The following is an 18841-nucleotide window of genomic DNA, read 5'->3' as shown; positions in this document are numbered from 1 at the left end:
CAAGGAAATGTATTAATAATGCCTGACACACTGATTTGTTGTTTTAAATACACCATGTTCCACAAGCCCTAAGACCATATGGCTGTGGCGGCCGTGACTCAATGTGCAATTTTGACAAAATTCTCTTTTTGTTTCATAGTCTCCCTCATCCTGTACATCCTGTACATAAGAGAGAGATCCAATGGTGGGCATTTAGCTCATTTGTCACATTAGCTATGTTTCCATGACTTTGTGCGATGGGACGACGTAACTAGACTAACCAGCAGACCGATCTTTTTGCACAGCATCTGAAATGCAGTTTTGGTTGTTCTGAAATGCCAGAGCAAAGTCTGCCATCAAAGCGGTTTGGTATAATTACCTTCCAGAACAGTCTTACACGACTGCGTTCCCAAACAGCAGGCATACGCTTCAGAAAGCGAGATAACACGTTTATTGTGTTTCGTCTGCGCGCTGTGAGATGCAAGTCATTTATTATATATGAAAATTATTAAATACAGTGGCTTCTCCAACTTTTCTGACAAATTTTGTTCTCTTTGACTCACTAGATTGAATCACGGCTTTATTCGCAAATGTTTTATGCGATATTCCAATTTTGTGCAGAAGTTAAATTCACTAATTTGGGTGGAAACATAACTATTAAAGACATTTGGGTGACATTGGTTTGGACCCCATTGACATTTGTTAAAGCACATTTTCACTTTTTTTTTTGTGACAAATTAATACAGTCTAAACTATTAGCCTTGTGCCAGAATGATTTAAACAATATGAAAATCAATTGTAAAACAGAGTTAAATAAACCATGTTAATAGGTATTGTGAAAATTATAATCATTTTTTATGTTGCGTAATTTCCATTAAAACCAACAAGTTTGATTCTAAGTCAGTTATCAAACAATGTACCTGTTTATAAAAGAGACAACAGTGTTAGTAAAGAGCTTGAGATGGAAAAATCAAGGAAAACTAGTAAGGAGAATATTACTATTGTGCATCATTTCCGTGCTGTAACTTTGTCAAATGATGCAAAAAGCGTGAAACTATTATTTAATATTATTATTATTTAATTGCATTTAGGATACATAAAATGCTAGCTAAGAAATGAGCGACTCATCTTATTTCATTTTTTTTTTTTATGTCATATCCACCAACATCATTTCCACTACAGAATGCCATTAAACCTATAATTTGATGTGCTGGAAATAACACTGTAGAGGAAATGATCCAAAACTTTTAGAAGAAAAAAAAATGATAGAATTGACAGAATTATCCCGTGATACAATGTTGGACAACTAGTGAGAGTGTGAAAACTGTTTTCAGAGAGTCCACAGGGCCAAAAAATGTGCATAGTTGAAGAAACACCCAAGAATGCAGAGCTAAGGATCAAAATCATTGCTCTTGCATAATCAAAATGCAGATAAATCTGCACATTTAGCAGCGATGGACAAGGTACCATAAATCTGCTTTAGAGAACCTGGTTATGTGTTCACAAGGGTGGAAAGGAAAAACTTAGTTCGCAGGTCACTGACACGTACATCTGCTCTGAATTGAGTTTACGCCCCTTAGAGACGTTGATTCTCTCACTGGCAGATCTCAGAAACCGTAAATTAACTAGCATTATTCTGACATTAAAGACTCTACGGTTGAGAAAGTCTGTGAAGTCAATTAGGAGATAGATGGAGTCTAACAACATCAGTGTGACAAAGTCAAGCTGGAGAATGGATCCCCTCCAAAACAGAGCAAAGGCCAAAAGATAAAAAGAGAGATGAAGAAAGAGATGGATAATGCACATTTTTTTGGGATACATGCAGCTTCAGATGCAGAACTTGTATAATCTTTAAAGACCAATTTAGTACTGAAACAGAAGTCAACAAAAATAGAAGATTACAAGAATATTACGGGTTCAAAACAAGTAAAGCACAATCAACATTTGTGGCATAATGCTGATTAGCACAAACAATTATTTCAACCTTTCCCTAGTTTTCTTTACAAAAAGCAAAAATCAAGGCTATGGTGAGGCGCTTACAATGGAAGTGAAGAAGGACAATTTTTGGGGGATTCAAAAGCAAAAATGAAAAGCTTGTAATTAGAGATGCACCGATTACAATTTTCTAGGCCGATTCCGATTTCCGATTTTTCATTGAGTTTGACCTGCCGATATACCAATTTTAGCCGATTCCGATTTAATTTTTTTCTAACCACTTTACAGCACACACAAACATTTATTTTCGATCTTTTCTTTAACCCTTTTACGCGTAAGTTTAAAATATTCTAACAGACTCCCCCACCCTCAGAGTGAGTTTTTTCAAGGCGAACGTTTCCTTTAATGTTTTCATGACGACGCGTCACGCGATACACCGCAGCCACAATAACACTGTATGACAGATGTGTCGCTTTTATTTCGCTTTTCTTTTTTTATTCAAAATATTCACAAACTTGCTTAAGTTACCATGTCATCAACTAGCCTATCTGATATTCCGATTCTCAAATACATGTAAGTGAGTGTGTTGGGTGGTTTAAAAACCTTTATAAATAATCTTGATCTATAACATGAGATGGTCGCCACAGTGTTGTCCTGTGTCAGTCGGATTTAACTTACAGCACGTGAATTCATCAGTTTCTCCCGAAATAAATGCAAGAAAGTGGCCGGTGAACTGAGAAGAATAGAGTAAACTTTATAGTTACTTCCATTATGTTTGTCTGATATGAATAACACATGTCGGCAAATTACGGTATATTTGAATAGATTGTTATTGCTGCTTCCACAGACATCAGTGTGTATTTTACAAACTCCAAATGCATTGTTTTACTCGTGCTTATGTGTATTTAAATATCTGAAACCTAAAATAAGCATTATGAAGTTGAAAACACTGCTTAGTTGTGATATATGACAGTGCTGAACGCGTCCGACTCTGGCTCAGCGCCAGCCAACGCGCAAAAGCACAGTTTGAATCTGCCAGTTATAAGACGTCACTGAACATTCTAAATGTGGCGCCGTACTCTCAGGGGCACAGAAATAAAAATCCCATATATGAGACCTTACGTACCGCTCTAAAGGTTAATCATGCGGCGCCCGAGTGCATTTGTGACCAGTCACGGAAAGTAGGGACACAAGTCGGTTCTGGGGCATTTTGAGTTATTCACATATTCTGAAAGTGTAGTATTCAAGCTTTCCAACGATGTATAACACATGGAAATCTGATAATATTTGGAGAAGTTGTGGCCATTTGAAGGTAGGCACTCAAAAAAACTGAAATGGTAGAAATCTGCTTCTAAAGATTGGCAAGTTCTCACGCTTCTGGGAATGACAATAGGGCTCATTTACATCTCATTTAGATAAGTCATACCCCCTGTAAAGCTCCCCCGTCTCCCCCTCCCCCCTGAATGTACCAATTCTACAAATTCTCTAAATAAAACATCTCAAGTTAACTGGCAGAGCATTCATTTAGTTCGTTTTTTAAATAAGATACTAGCGCTGAAATGTGTTTTTTTTTTTTTTAATCAAGTGATCAAAGTGCTCGTTGCTGCTGCGATCAGTGGCGCAGATACAGTGTTTACTCGTGTGGCTCGCGCGCACACTGCATTGTATTCACTCGACGCGCGCTTCAATCCGTTGCGGATACTCTCTATTTTTTCTGTTGAAATAACAAAATAATTCAAACGTTTGCATGTCCCTGCTTGATATACAACCACTGATGAACATAATCGTTTTGAAGAGAGAAAAAAAACTATACGAGAAAAAAAAAAAAACTTATTCAAGGGCGGATTCGAACTCTCAACCTCTGACATGGCTGGCGAACGCTCTACCACTGTACCATTCATATGCACGTTGACTACATTTTAACCCCATGTAAGCTACTATTTAAATCGATTGCTGGACATCGTAATGTTATTGGCGTCCATCTTCATTGAATTTTGAAATCAGATAGAGCCGGCCCGAGCGCTGCATAATAAGTAGCCACGCCGGCAATTCAGTATGGAAATACACACCGACAATGACACGCCCCCTACTGCGTGCTAGAATCTCCGAAAAACAAGGCGATTTCAACATCAAAATGTACGCTTTTAAATATACCAATACTGCTATCTCAAACATGGAGAGGCTTCTTCGTGATCTCAACTTACAGATTCTGCAAAAAAACGAAAATCACCAATTTTGAAAAAAAAAACCCTTCTTTCTCATTTTGCTCGAAAGTTGTGCTGCCGACTTGTGTCCTTGGTTTCCGTGACGGGTCACATTTGACTGGCATAAAATCGGCATGTCAGGTCGATCACGTGAAAATCGGCCAATTCCGGTCACCAGGCGATCAATCGGTGCATCTCTACTTGTAATGTTACATACCGCACACAAATTCTCATGTTAAAAGTGAAATATTAGGGCTACATACGGGTGAATTATTTGGGCTGTACAGCTGTTTAAATAAAACATTTTTTTTTTTTTTTTATGTGTTATGTGTTGTAAAATTAGAAAAAGGATACATCTTTTGGCTATACTATTGAAACAGTGAGCATTGTAACACTTACAAATCAGCCCCATTCGCTTTCATTATAAGTGCCTCACTGTAACCCAGATTTTTACTGTTTTTAAAAAAAATAAGTAGCTGATTGAGTTTAACTTGAACTGAAACTGGTATATTTATAGTTCACCCAAAAATGAAAATTTTGTCATCATTTACTCAGCCTCAAGTTGTTCCAAAACTGTATGAGTTTCTTTCTTCTGTTGAACACAAAAGAAGATATTTTAAAGAATGTCGGTAACCAGACAGTTGACGATAGCCATTGACTTCCATGGTATGAAAAAAAAAATCATTGGCTATTGTCAACTATCTGGTTACCGACATTCTTTGAAATATCTTCTTTTGTGATATTGCAGGAGAAAGAAACTCATTCAAGTGATGATAAAATTTTTAATTTTTGGGTGAACTATCCCTTTAATTACAATTTAGTATGCAAATGATGAAAGTCAAGAGGAGACTTTCTTTCTTAATTTAACCTTACATTTCTTTAAAAAAAAACTTTAAGGCTAATAAAGATGAAAAATAGGCAGCACACCTAAGGCTGAAATTATCTTTAAAACAAGTTTGAATGCAGCATGTTAAGCAGTTCAAGCTGAATTAACTAGAAAATTGCGGGGAAGAAAACGAAATGCTTGCCGCAAGCACTATGATAAAGGTTCCCATCATCCAAGAGCTTTCGTCAGCATGTGTGCAAGTTCCAGGAATGCCACTACATAGTTGGGTCAAATACTCTCCAACATTAGACCACGAGTGACCTGATTTAGAGAAGCTGTTGTTTTCATAGATTCATCCAAAACAGTTGTCAAACACTGCTTCAAATCAAGTAAGCAACAAAACTACGGGTTTAATTACACAATGCACTCATTTCCGATTCACTGAGGGAGGGTTGTATATACAAAGATGTTGTTCATATTAGGGCTGACTTCTAATAGTCGAGGATTCGACGATTCGATTCGGAGAGGTCTGATTCGACTATGAACCTCATAGTCGAATACATGGGCGTCAGTTTAGTTTGAAATGCGCTGGGGACAGAGACGCGTTCGCATTTTCAGAAGGGCTGGGTACCATTTTTATTTTATTTTTTCAGGTCATGTTTTGACGATGTCCTGTAGCTTACTAATGTAAATAAATAAAAATGTATTCAAAAATCTGCTTCACATTTTCAGCAGGGCTGCGGAGCGGCTGTGAGTTGACTCCACACGGTTCTCATGTGCGTTAAAAGCTTTACATGGTTTAATGTACCTAAACAATGATTACCAAATTCCCCTCTCATGTTGCTCCACATAACCACTTAAAATGATAAAAAAAAATCGAACCCAGAGTCCAATTATTATGGACGTTATCTGATATTAAGCGTTTCTGCTTCACATTTTCAGCAGGGCTGCGGAGCGGCTGTGAGTTGACTCCACACGGTTCTCATGTGCGTTAAAAAGCTGACTCCACACGGTTCTCATGTGCGTTAAAAAGCTTTACGTTGTTTAATGTACCTAAACAACGATTACCAAATTTCCCTCTCATATTGCTCCTCATGTTTATGAAATGTTATGATATATGTGTGATATATATGTGTTTTTTAGCTCTTTTGTTTGAAATGGAAAAAATCTATCTGCTATCTAAAAAAAGAAAAAAAAAAAGGTTCGACTATCAGTCGACTACGGCAAAATCTAACGAATCAGATTCGACTATGAAAATCCTTAGTCGAAAACAGCCCTAGTTCATATACTCTGCAATAACGTTCCTCCAACCTGCATTTCTCCAAGGCCTGCTGTTAAGGCGGTTTTAAAATTTGATTTCAATTTCATTTCATTTTCAACTCAAGTGTTATCTAGTGCCAGATCCACACAGTAGAAAAAAAAGACTGTTCTGGCCAGGAAATATTGAACCAGGAAACAATAACGGCAGAGGCCAGGGGTGCAATAATGTCAGCAAGTTCAAAACAACAAAACCAAACTAGATCCCTGCCATTATAATCATGAAACTGTTTACAGAGATGTTCAAATGACAGACACTCTGTGTGTATATTCTAATTCTGTTTGTTTCTCCATCTGTCAAAAATGATTTTATTTATAAATATCATACGTGTGAAATGACTGCTATGATTTTTACTCATTACACTTCTAACCGCATCAAAAGCAGCTTGTGATTACATAAGACAGTGATTGGAATTACTTTGGATGATAAAATATATTCTTAATGCTCATAAACAAAGACAGTGATGTGCTATGTTTGTTTGTTGGCAGGTTATAGTAACATAGTCAGTTACGTCATTACTCGTCTCTCAAAGTCAGTGGAAACGAGGCCTCCCAGCCGAGCACAGCTCAAACACCAGCACCATTTCACCAAGTGTGTGTGTGTGTGTGTGTGTGTGTGTGTGTGTGTAAACCCATCTGGAAGACCACAGTTGTACCCTGAAAAACTGTTTGGGTGGTTAATGTGTGTGTGTGAGCGTTTAATACAGTGGTCTCACAGACCCCCTGGGAAAGCACATAAGTCTACGTGAAAAGGAAGAATTCACAGGCTCTCCATAGAAGCGAGTTTGTGATTGAGCCGACTGGGTTCCTTATTAATCAGTCAGATAGATTAAACGGCCTGGCATCACCTACACTGAGGAACACAGACGGAGAGAAAAACACTTACTGTTGGTTGTTGTTTCAGGAAAAGCAGCCCTTTGTCCATTCCAGCCTTTGTTGTCCATCTGTAGCCAATGTTAAGATAATAGAGGAGCGGAAAGATATTGGAAAGAGAGAGAGAGAGGGCCGGTTTAGCAAACCCTTTTTCATGCATGTCAGACAAGTCGCTTTCCCTTGTTTCCATTAGAAAGGGAGAATCCCTACCAAATTGAGATATCACGGCATAAGTGTCACTAACTTGCAAAGACTAAGTAGATGGGAGATTTAAAGATTAGGGTTGTGCGCACTGAAACAAGAAGCAACGTGATGATACAAACGTATACATCCTCTCTCACTGATGCCTCCGCCATGCTGTTCATACTGAATGTGGCAACCAAATGGGATAATGAACTAAATGAGAGAGACATCTAATAGAATTGTTATCTAAATGTAAAACAATTACTTAAAAGCTGATGTGTTACCAAAAAAAAAATATATATATATTTTTTAGCAAAAAGGTTTTGTTTTCCCTTCATTTGGGACAACTGGCTTGTTAAATAAGAGACATCTACCAGAATTGTTACTAAAATGTAAAAAAAAAAAACTGAATTAAAAGTTGATGTGCTGCAATTATTAATGACACAGTAAAAACAGGAGAGTCTGAATTTTTTTTTGGATGGTTCATTTAAAAGATTCATTTAAAGAACAAAAAATGAAATGCTGTCATCAGCGTCATTACAATAATATTCACTTTTTCGTAGTGAAATAAGTAATTAGATATAAATATTTGAATAATGATGATTTTTATTTATTATATAATTTATTTACATTGAAACAGTTTTTTATTATTATTTGATTTTAGTGTGAAATGTCTTTCCAAATTATGAACACTAATTAAGATACTTAATTAATATCCTGTTTTTGGGATAAATACTGCTTTTATTTTGAAAGTATGTGAAAAATAGCCTAATAGTAGGTTGTAGGTTAATAGCTACTAGCTGTAAAAGTTTCAAAGTATCTTCCCAAGCACTGATTGACACTGACCTTTTCCGGTGTGTTCTGTAATGGTGTAGAAGCCTTGTAGCCCAGTTGAAGAAGCATGGCCTCCGCTGCATTACGCTTGGCCACTTTCTTATTGGGTCCAGTTCCTGTGGTGACCTCGGTACCTACTTTCACCTGCCAACAGACAGTGGTAGATGTTTAGTGCTGTCTGGATGTCCGACATTACTGTAAAATTGTAACTAAGTCATTAAAAATGAGTAGTGCTGATGACTAAATGGACAGTTGGATTAGGCTACATTATATTGAGCTTTTTGCTCTTCATACAGATACAAAATCAGGATTTATAATAAAAAACAATACATCAAATGTGGTCTGAAAAGTTGAAAAAAGGCTATATTGCCTATATTAATAATGAAAAAAGAGGCGAGCAAATTTTAAGCAGACCAGAATCTGATGGAAAACACAACCAACAACCAATCGGTATAGTACTATATCCTCTAATAGTTATAAAAGATAAATCCATTTTGTTGTCAATCTGTCTCTAAACCCAGACAACCATCTTTTCATATTTATAAGGAGCAAAGCAGCAAGGGGGGAGAGTGGATGGTGTGGCCCTGAAAACCTGAAAACAGACACGTATTGATGCCCACAGACCAGAGGGGGAACAATGTGGAAATTTTAGAAGCGACTGGGCAACACAAAAGAAACACACACAAGCAGAGTCTAATGCGACAGTGAAAGGAGCATGGAGAATCAGTTAGAGGCTGCGTTACCACACGCTCAGAGATGCACGGAGTGCTTTAAAGCGAGGGATTATCGGACAGGAGACTGGGAAGAGAAACTTCTCCAACTTGGATGCTGCTTGATACTTGTTTACGTGTGGTAGTGCTGGATGAGACTCTGACAGATCATTCAGAATGACAGTCAACATGTTGTTGTTTCATTAACTGTAGTGTTCATTGTACCACTTCTGCTTCTGAAATACTGCAGCTTCCCTCCCGGCGGGAAAGTAGTTTTTTTCTGTACTCAACTTTACTTCACTCTATTTCACTCCACCACACTGATCTATGTAATTTATTCTGCACTACTTTACTCCATTATATGCTAATTTACTCAGCTTGGCAACCTCCTTTCTGCTCTACTTCAATCTATCCTATCTAGTCTAATACTGAGTTAAAATGGAACAGAGGTTTGTACTCTAGTCTATGCCATATTATTCTATTTAACTCTGAGCCTATTTTGCCCAAGCCGATCTGCTCCACCCTAACTACTATACCCTTAAACTCTACACTATTCTATACAATATCACTCTATATTTCCTACTCTACTGCAAACCATCCTATCCTATCTTGTCGTCATTTCCATTCAACAACGTAATATTTACGCCATACTATTCATACTATCCATACTATTTAACTCTGACCTGCTCCCATCTACCCTATCTATTCTACTCTACCCTATCTACCACACGCTGTAAAATTCTAACCCTATTCTGTAAAACTCTATACAACTCAACCCTATTTTATACAACTCTACCCAAATTTAATCATTTAATCATTTAACAACTCTTCCCTAGTCTATGCAACTCTACTCCATACAACTCATACACTACTCTATACAAATGTACTCTATCCAATCTACTCTACTCCAATCCATCGTATCTTGTGTACACAACTCCATTCAACAACTCTACCCTACCCCATACAACCCTACTCCATTCAACGCTACCCTACTTCATACAACTCTGCCCTACTCAATACAACTCTGCCCTACTCCATTCAACGCTACCCTACTTCATATAACTCTACCCTTCCCCATACAACCCTACTCCATTCAACGCTACCCTACTTCATACAACTCTACCCTACCCCATATACAACCCTACTTCATACAACGCTACCCTACTTCATACAACTCTGCCCTACTCCATACAACGCTACCCTACTTCATACAACTCTACCCTACTCCATACAACCCTACTCAATACAACTCTACCCTACCCCATATACAACCCTACTTCATAAAACGCTACCCTACTTTATACAACGCTGCCCTACTTCATACAACTCTACCCTACCCCATATACAACCCTACTTCATACAACGCTGCCCTACTTCATACAACTCTGCCCTACTCCATACAACTCTGCCCTACTCCACACAACGCTGCCCTACTTCACACAACTCTGCCCTACTCCATACAACGCTGCCCTACTCCACACAACGCTGCCCTACTTCATACAACTCTGCCCTACTCCATACAACTCTGCCCTACTCCATACAACTCTGCCCTACTCCATACAACTCTGCCCTACTCCATACAACTCTGCCCTACTCCATACAACGCTGCCCTACTTCATACAACTCTGCCCTACTCCATTCAACGCTACCCTACTTCATACAACTCTGCCCTACTCCATACAACTCTGCCCTACTCAATACAACTCTGCCCTACATACAACTCTGCCCTACTCCACACAACTCAGCCCTACTCCACACAACGCTGCCCTACTCCATACAACTCTGCCCTACCCCATAAAACCCTACTCCATACAACGCTACCCTACTCCATACAACTCTGCCCTACTCCATACAACTCTGCCCTACTCCATACAACTCTACCCTACCCCATACAACCCTACTCCATTCAACGCTACCCTACTTCATACAACTCTGCCCTACTCCATACAACTCTGCCATACTCAATACAACTCTGCCCTACTCCATACAACTCTGCCCTACTCCACACAACTCTGCCCTACTCCACACAACTCTGCCCTACTCCACACAACGCTGCCCTACTCCACACAACGCTGCCCTACTCCACACAACGCTGCCCTACTTCACACAACTCTGCCCGACTCCATACAACTCTGCCCGACTCCATACAACTCTGCCCGACTCCATACAACTCTGCCCGACTCCATACAACTCTGCCCGACTCCATATAACTCTGACTGACTCCATACAACTCTGCCCGACTCTATACAACTCTGCCCGACTCCATATAACTCTGACTGACTCCATACAACTCTGCCCGACTCCATACAACTCTGCCTGACTCCATACAACTCTGCCCGACTCCATACAACTCTGCCCGACTCCATACAACTCTGCCCGACTCCATATAACTCTGACTGACTCCATACAACTCTACCCTACCTCATAAAACCCTACTTCATACAACTCTGCCCGACTCCATACAACTCTGCCCGACTCCATACAACTCTGCCCGACTCCATACAACTCTGCCCGACTCCATACAACTCTGCCCGACTCCATACAACTCTGCCTTACTCCATACAACTCTGCCCTACTCCATACAACTATGCCCTACTCCATACAACTATGCCCTACTCCATACAACTCTGCCCTACTCCATACAACTCTGCCCTACTCCATACAACTCTGCCCTACTCCATACAACTCTGCCCTACTCCATACAACTCTGCCCTACTCCATACAACTCTGCCCTACTCCATACAACTCTGCCCTACTCCACACAACTCTGCTTTTTTCTTGATCAGCACAGCGGAGGAAGAGTTTACGTGAGCTTTATTTAATTACTGCCGTAAAAAAATCTTTGTCTGTTTCTTTCACATTAAGCTACAGAATGGCTTTGGAAGACTTGAAATATTTAGTGCACAAAATCTTTTATGGTGCTTTATAAAGTGCCTATTTACTCAACACTACTAAATACAATGTTCACTACCATTTTAACTCTATAATACTCTACACTACTGTACTATGTTACCCTATCTTATCCTATTCTACTCCATACAACTGCATACAAATCTTCTCTTTTAACACTAATCAATATTACTCTACGTATAATGTTCTATTCAACTCTAATCTACTGCACTCTACCACTCCACTCTATTCTGCTCTAATCTACTGTGCTCCATACACTATACTACAAAATGCTCAATGAACAAGTGCAGATATCTCAGTGCAAATTAGCTAAGCTGTACAAGTTCTGATTGGTCATCTTGAGGCCATGGTTAAGAATCTTTCATGATTTAAGAGTCCAAAACCAGATCCAAGTTGGAGGCATTTCAAAACATATGTGGAAATCTGAGGTGATTTTGAGCCAGTTCTGCTAGTATCAGTGCGTATTTGTTCACAGGGACTAAACACTGCTGTTATGGCTACAGGGGGCTTCATTTTTACTGTATGAGGTAAAGTAATTTTTTTCACTGGGCAGCGAGCAGTACAGTTATTGTTGTTTTAATGGCCTGTAATAAACCAGCGGCTAAGTGCATGTGTGATGCAGTGAGCAATCAGAAAAAGATTAAATACAAGCCAGCACTCAATTATCATGCCTGCCTGGGATTTGCATATACCTTCACGCAAGAGGTCAAAGGCATAACTGCACATATTTGTTGAGCTGGACAGAAGCTTTTGCACAAAGCACTTCAAAATGAAAATTCTGTCATCATTTACTCACCCTCAAGTTGTTTCAAACCTGTATGAATTTCTTTCTTCTGCTGAACACAGATTACAGAATACTATTTTACATAGTATTTTTTTTTCCTATTATGGAAATCAATGGGGTACATCAACTGTCTGGTTACCGACATTCTTCAAAATATCTTCTTCTGTCTTCAGCAGAAGAAAGAAATTCATACCAGTTTGAAACAACTTGAGGGTGAGTAAATGATGACAGAATTTTCATTTTGAAGTGAACAATTCCTTTAAGCTCTGAAATGTGCTTGGACCTACAGTACACAAGGGCTAGTTATTGCCATCACCTAAATGATCTAAATTAAGACTAATTATCCATTAACGACTGCAGTGAGTTAATATTTCCAAGAGTAAATGAGCAACTGTGTGTGTGTGTGTGTGTGTGTGTGTGTGTGTGTGTGTGTGTGTGTGTGTGTGTGTGTGTGTGTGTGTGTGTGTGTGTGTGTAAAAAGAGTCTCTGCCTGACTTTGACAGAGCTGAAGGTCAGTGGTAATCAGAGCCAGAGGAGGTGACAGTCTTTCTGATTAAGACAGATTGCACAGTGGGAGGTTATCAGTGTTTGTGCAGGACTCCTCTGTCCTTCACTCCCCCCCTCGGCAAGTTTTTCTTTTACTTTATACCTCCTGAATCCCTCTCTTATTAAATGTACCTGCATGATGAATTCTCTACGGCGGGGCATTCCTCTCTCTGAAAGCAGCATATATTCGGGCTCCTTCTCCTTTTTGGCCTGTTGAATCTGAGCCAGTCTGCTAATAGGGTTCATGCCCTGTCCGTATTCTGGTCCTGTCTGAGAGAGAAATTGAGAATGAAAAAGAAAATGAGAATGAGGATGAGAGACACAGATAAAGCAGCAAAGGGACAGATGGACGGCTGGTTAATGTTCACGTCAGTAACCCTGTCAGGGGAATGACAAAAGAGTGAATGAGCGTGTGTGAATGAGTGACTGACTGAGTGAGCGAATGAGTGAGGCAATAAACATCTGTATGATGTAAAAGGCTCCAAAAATTTCTAGAATTTCAAAAGAGAACAGCCTGAATGAACTAAAAGAATGGTTCATCCAAAAAGGATTATTCTGTCATGATTTACTCTCCCTCATGTTGTTCCAAAACAGGTTTTCTGTGCAACACAAAAGCGAATTTCTGAACAACTTCCATTTCCATTTAAATGCCACATAAATCATATTAAAATGATTTATGAAAATAAATTTGAATTAGGGCTGTCAAAGTCCAAAAGGACAAAGATTTTCAATGAATATGATGTTAATTTCACTCTGTTTGTCACAAAAAAATGATCAAATAGTTTCAGAAGTTTCATAATATAGTATTGTCAGGTGGACCATTTTTATGACTTTTTAGTTGACTCAATGCTCATTTATTTTCATTATATATAAAAGACCAAGCATTGTTTATCATTTTTGAGCGAACTATAATTCCTTCAGGTTCTGTGTGTTGGTTGATCATCAGGCCTGACTTGAACCAAGGATCAAATTCTACACTTGAGCATCTGTTTTTTTGTTTCACCAAAGTTTGGTGTCAGTACGATTAAAAAATGTATACTTTTATTCAGCAAGAATGCATTAAATTTATCAAAAGTGACAGTAAAGACATTTATAATGTTACAAAAGATTTCTATTTCAAATAAAAGCTGTTGTTTAGAACTTTATATTCATCAAATCATTTAGAAAAAAACAACTGTTTTAAACACATTAGAAATGTCTATTGAGCACCAAATCATCATATTAAAATGATTTCTGAAGATCACGTGACACTGAAGATTGGAGTAATGGCTGCTGAAAATCCAACTTGGTCATCACAGGAATAAATTAAACAGTTATTTTAAATTGTAATAATGTTTCACAATATTACAGTTTTTTTTGTTTTGTTTTTTACACAAATCTCCATAAAAACAATTTAATATTGACAACAGAGTTTGTACCTTATTCATTGATAGGGTTGTTGGTACAGTAGGTGTTTAATTTGTACGAAGAACAAAAGTATGAAGCCTTTAATTTGGCAATTCCTTTTGATGCCACTAGCAGGGCAGAAATTACACGCCTCAACTTTACATCCTCCAAAACACATCCCATAATAAATGCATACAAGTCGAGTGAATTAAAAAGTCAATGTAATATTCCAGTTACATCGACCACTCAGGCATTAGTTCTGCTCCTAAATCTACCCACCTTTAATATGGTCTTGGGCCGCTTCTTGTAATGCACTTTGGGTTTCTCTACCACAGGAAGGACTGGCAGTGTCTTCAGTTCCTGTAATATGGAGAGGGCTGCTCTCTTTTTGGAGAGTTTCTTACTATTCCCCTCACCCTCGGTCGAGAACTCCCCCACCGTCACACGTGTGAGGAAACTCTTCATGTGTGGGGGTCCACTCTCCTTCAGCACCTGAGGGCCACGTAAAAAACACGTTACTCAAGAGAACACACATGCATGCAGAAGTGGGAACAGCGCTTATTCCAGTCATGCTCTCTTTCTCTCTGCCCCTTAGGCCATGTCTGCTGCACGCTCTCTTCTTTCTGCCCTTTCTCTTCCTGTTTCTCAGCAAATGGGAATACTGCTAATTAGACTTACTACATTTGAGCTGTCCACTTTAACACACATATTAATAACTCATATGGGGAAAGAGACCACTGGAACTTAAGAGACTGCACCTGGTTCTTAAACAGACACACACTAAGTATGAATATATGAATATAAATATATACGTACATGAATATGCATATGGAAGAATATAAATCAGAAGCACACACATTAATGCAGACTTAAGGATATTTTAGGGTTGTTAAAAAGAATCTAGCAGATTTTCTTTTTTGCAAGACAAAAACATTATATTTTATTTAGTGCTGCAGCACTAATTTTATAAAAAAAAAACATATTTGATCATAAAATGTTTTGTTATATATATATATATATATATATATATAGAGAGAGAGAGAGAGAGAGAGAGAGAGAGAGTGTATATATACACAGAGAATATATATGTTTAATATTAAAACTTTATAAAAAAAATCAGTGCTGTTATTGTTAACAAAAACTATTAAACTACAACTATTATTATTATTTTCATTCAATAAAATACAGATTAAATCAAAGAAAATTTCAATATTAGAAGAAAAACTAAAATTTAAAATGAAATAAAATAATTAGGACAAAAATTACTAAACCTGAAATAAAAAATAAATTGATCAAAAATATAGTAATATTATAAAACAATAACTAATAAAAATGCCAAAAGCACATAGTCTAACAAAATTACTCAAATTTAAACAAAAATAAAAAAATGACCATTTTAAAATGAACACCAATTCAAAAAAAAAATAATAATAATAGTATATAAACAATACAAAAAAAAATTGTTGTTTTACGGCTGATCAGAGTTAATTTTATTCACAACCAATCAAACTTCATTTCTGCGTCACAATTTTGTGCTGACTGTTCAAACTCTGTTTTGCTACTACTATTAATTTCTCACGAATGCATGTCGTGAGAAACCTAAATTTAATGTAATGCACATGTAATCGTATTTACTTCCTGTGACATCATCAAGATGGTCAACAAAACAGGTGAGCTGCTCTGAGATCTTTAAGAGCAACACTGGGGGGATTGAGTTTCACACAGCTGAGGGTGGGCCTCTATGTGCTCAGTCAGAACTGAAAGTTATCCGTCTCCAGAGACTCCCTCCTCACATCCTCTCTTCACACACATGACCATTCTGGCATTCATACAAACATGTGACACTGCAGTGAAACAGGCTCAGCTGAGAGCTGATTCAAATACAGTGGCAAACTTCAATAAGCTTCATGACTTACATAAATGAAGCTTGGATGCCCATGTCATTTCAAACCACGCACAATGCCTTAAAGGGATAGTTCATCGAAAAATTTGTTCATCCATGAAAATTGTCATCATTAATCCCCATCAATTTTGTGCACTGTTAATTTTTTCCATGCAAAACAAAAGGAGAAATTTTATGAATGTTCCGCAGCTTGAAAATAGGTGAAAAAAGTACCACAAAGTATAGGTCCATATTATTCATAAACTAGTCTTCTGAAGCAAAATGATGATATCTCAAAATTGATGAAATTTTACTGGAAATTCAAAACAAATCAATCAAAATAATCAAAATGTAAGTCATTTTTAAAAAATTTAGCCAAAATAAATGAATAATAAATGAAAATAAATAAATAAATATAAACAAAAATAAAATACACAAATATAAAATAAAAAATTTTTTTTTACATTAATGTGGAGAGTAATGTTTTTAATCGTGATTGTGACAGCACTAATATATATATATATATATATATATATATATATATATAAATAAATAAATAATATATATATATAATATATATATATATATTATATCTGTGTATTTTATATTTGTTTATATTTATTTATTTATTTTAATAAATAAATTATTGACATTAATTTGAAGAGTAATGTTTTTAATCGTTTTAATCTTCGCTCTTCTGAAGCTGTTCTTTTAACTGTTCAAACAACATGGCTAAAAACTATCGGTGATCAGGCTTTTTCTTCTTTGGCTCCTAAATTGTGGAATTCCCTGAGATTAGGAATGCAGAATCCCATAGTGTTTTTAAATCATCCCTTAAAACTTACTTTTTTAGGGTAGCTTTTATGTGATTCATGTGATTACTTATTATTATTATTATTATTATGTTATTATTTTGGCTTTTTATTTGTATTGTTTGGTTAGTTTTTTACTGCCTGCACTGTTATGTGTATCTTTTAATTTCATATTTTTATGTAAAGTGCTTTGAGATGCTACTTTTAGAAGCGCTATATAAAATATTTATTAAAGTTAATTATTATTATTATCGTGATTGTGACAGCACTAATATATGTAACACCTTTAAGACTGCTCTTATGAGAATACTCAACAAAACGAGCATTTTGGCATAATTGTGTGTGTTATTTAATTATACATATTCATAGTACAATGGTATAAAATGGAGAAACTATAAGTGAATGAAGAAAACTATAAATATGGGCTGTGTTGATGGTACTTTTTGATCTCTACCGCCCCAATTCCCATTCACTGTCATCTTTAGTGTTCCACAGAGGAAAGAAAATCATCCGGGTTTCAAACAAAATGAGGGTGAGTAAATGATGAAAGAAATGTAATTTCTGGGAGAACTCTATCTTTAAAGCTCATGAACGATTGGAAGCATAGACAAACATCATTAATCTTCATCTGTACACTTCCAGTCCTCAACAATCTGGGCTTTCATCTGAAGATGGCCAGGAACTGAGAAACACAAGAGAGCACTGTGCATTTCCCGCACACTTGACAGAGCGGCATAACCCAATATTTACTAGGCCTTGATGTGGAATGCATTTGATCATCACACTTAGATGTTACATAAGTATTGAGAATTCCTCCGGGTGAGCATCACTCTATGACGAAATTCTGCTATACTTCCCTCTTGGAAATATCATCATATCATTTTAAGCTCTCTTGCGAGGATGAGGTGTGGGGAGGAAGGAAAAGGGCTTAAAGCTGCAAGTTCGTCATTGAGGGAACTCCCACATGGTCTAGTCCATGGGTTGAGAGTGGAGATTTATCTGGGACAGCACTGAGTTACGTAGATCAAAACTATACTCACAGTCTCTGATTATACAACTAACTAAATTCAGCTAGAAAATGGACAAAAAATGTGAAAATGAGAAAAAGAGACCAAGACTCCAACGAGATGTGAACTTCTCTGAGATTCTCCTTGAGAAATTTCTGAAATAACTCAACTTAAATGTAGATTACTGCTTGAGTCCCAAAATAAGGCATAAAGCTATTGTGACGGAATGGCTGCCTCTCCCTTGTAATTAGAGCCACCCCGTCCCTTAACTTGCCGCCCTTCGCCAGGTTCCCGACTGGAGTGGGTGTGATTGGAGAGGAGGGGCGTTGAAGAGGAGAATTGGCGGTGTGTGATGAGGCAAACCTGAAGAATATGAAGCCTCATCACCGCCGCTGTTAAATGCTGAGCGCCCCTCTCCTCGAGAGACCGGTCTCTTCCCTGTGCATGAACACTGGCGTCCTCGTGGGTCCAGGAAGGGAGCACGGAGGGATTCCCACGCCATCCAATATGTGAGTCGCCGGACCCACGGTCTGGAATGGAGAAACATGCATGCCGCTGTTGACGGGCTAGGACGCCGGGCCGCTATTCTCGTCAGCTGTCGGGGCCTAGAGAGGACAAGCCGCGATGCCGAAGCCGCCGCCCCCTCGCGCCTC

At 37.8% G+C, this 18841-nt stretch overlaps 1 protein-coding gene across 3 annotated transcripts in view; it reads right to left on the bottom strand.

Moving 5' to 3' along the window:
* Nucleotides 1–18841, bottom strand: part of stau2 (staufen double-stranded RNA binding protein 2) — a 127607-nt gene that overhangs the window by 62293 nt on the left and 46473 nt on the right. For all 3 annotated transcript variants that reach the window (XM_081353449.1, XM_081353448.1, XM_081353450.1), the window contains 4 exons: nt 14767–14979; nt 13234–13371; nt 8164–8295; nt 7148–7205 (listed from right to left, as the gene is read on the bottom strand). In XM_081353449.1, coding sequence (XP_081209575.1) covers nt 7148–7205; nt 8164–8295; nt 13234–13371; nt 14767–14979 — 541 coding nt within the window. The remainder of the gene's footprint in view (nt 1–7147; nt 7206–8163; nt 8296–13233; nt 13372–14766; nt 14980–18841) is intronic.

This window comes from Scardinius erythrophthalmus, assembly GCF_964197995.2.
Source record: "Scardinius erythrophthalmus genome assembly, chromosome: 22".
In the NCBI taxonomy this organism is placed as follows: Eukaryota; Metazoa; Chordata; class Actinopteri; order Cypriniformes; family Leuciscidae; genus Scardinius; species Scardinius erythrophthalmus.
Note: the sequence above shows the minus strand (reverse complement) of the source record. Positions and strands in the feature narration are given on the sequence as shown.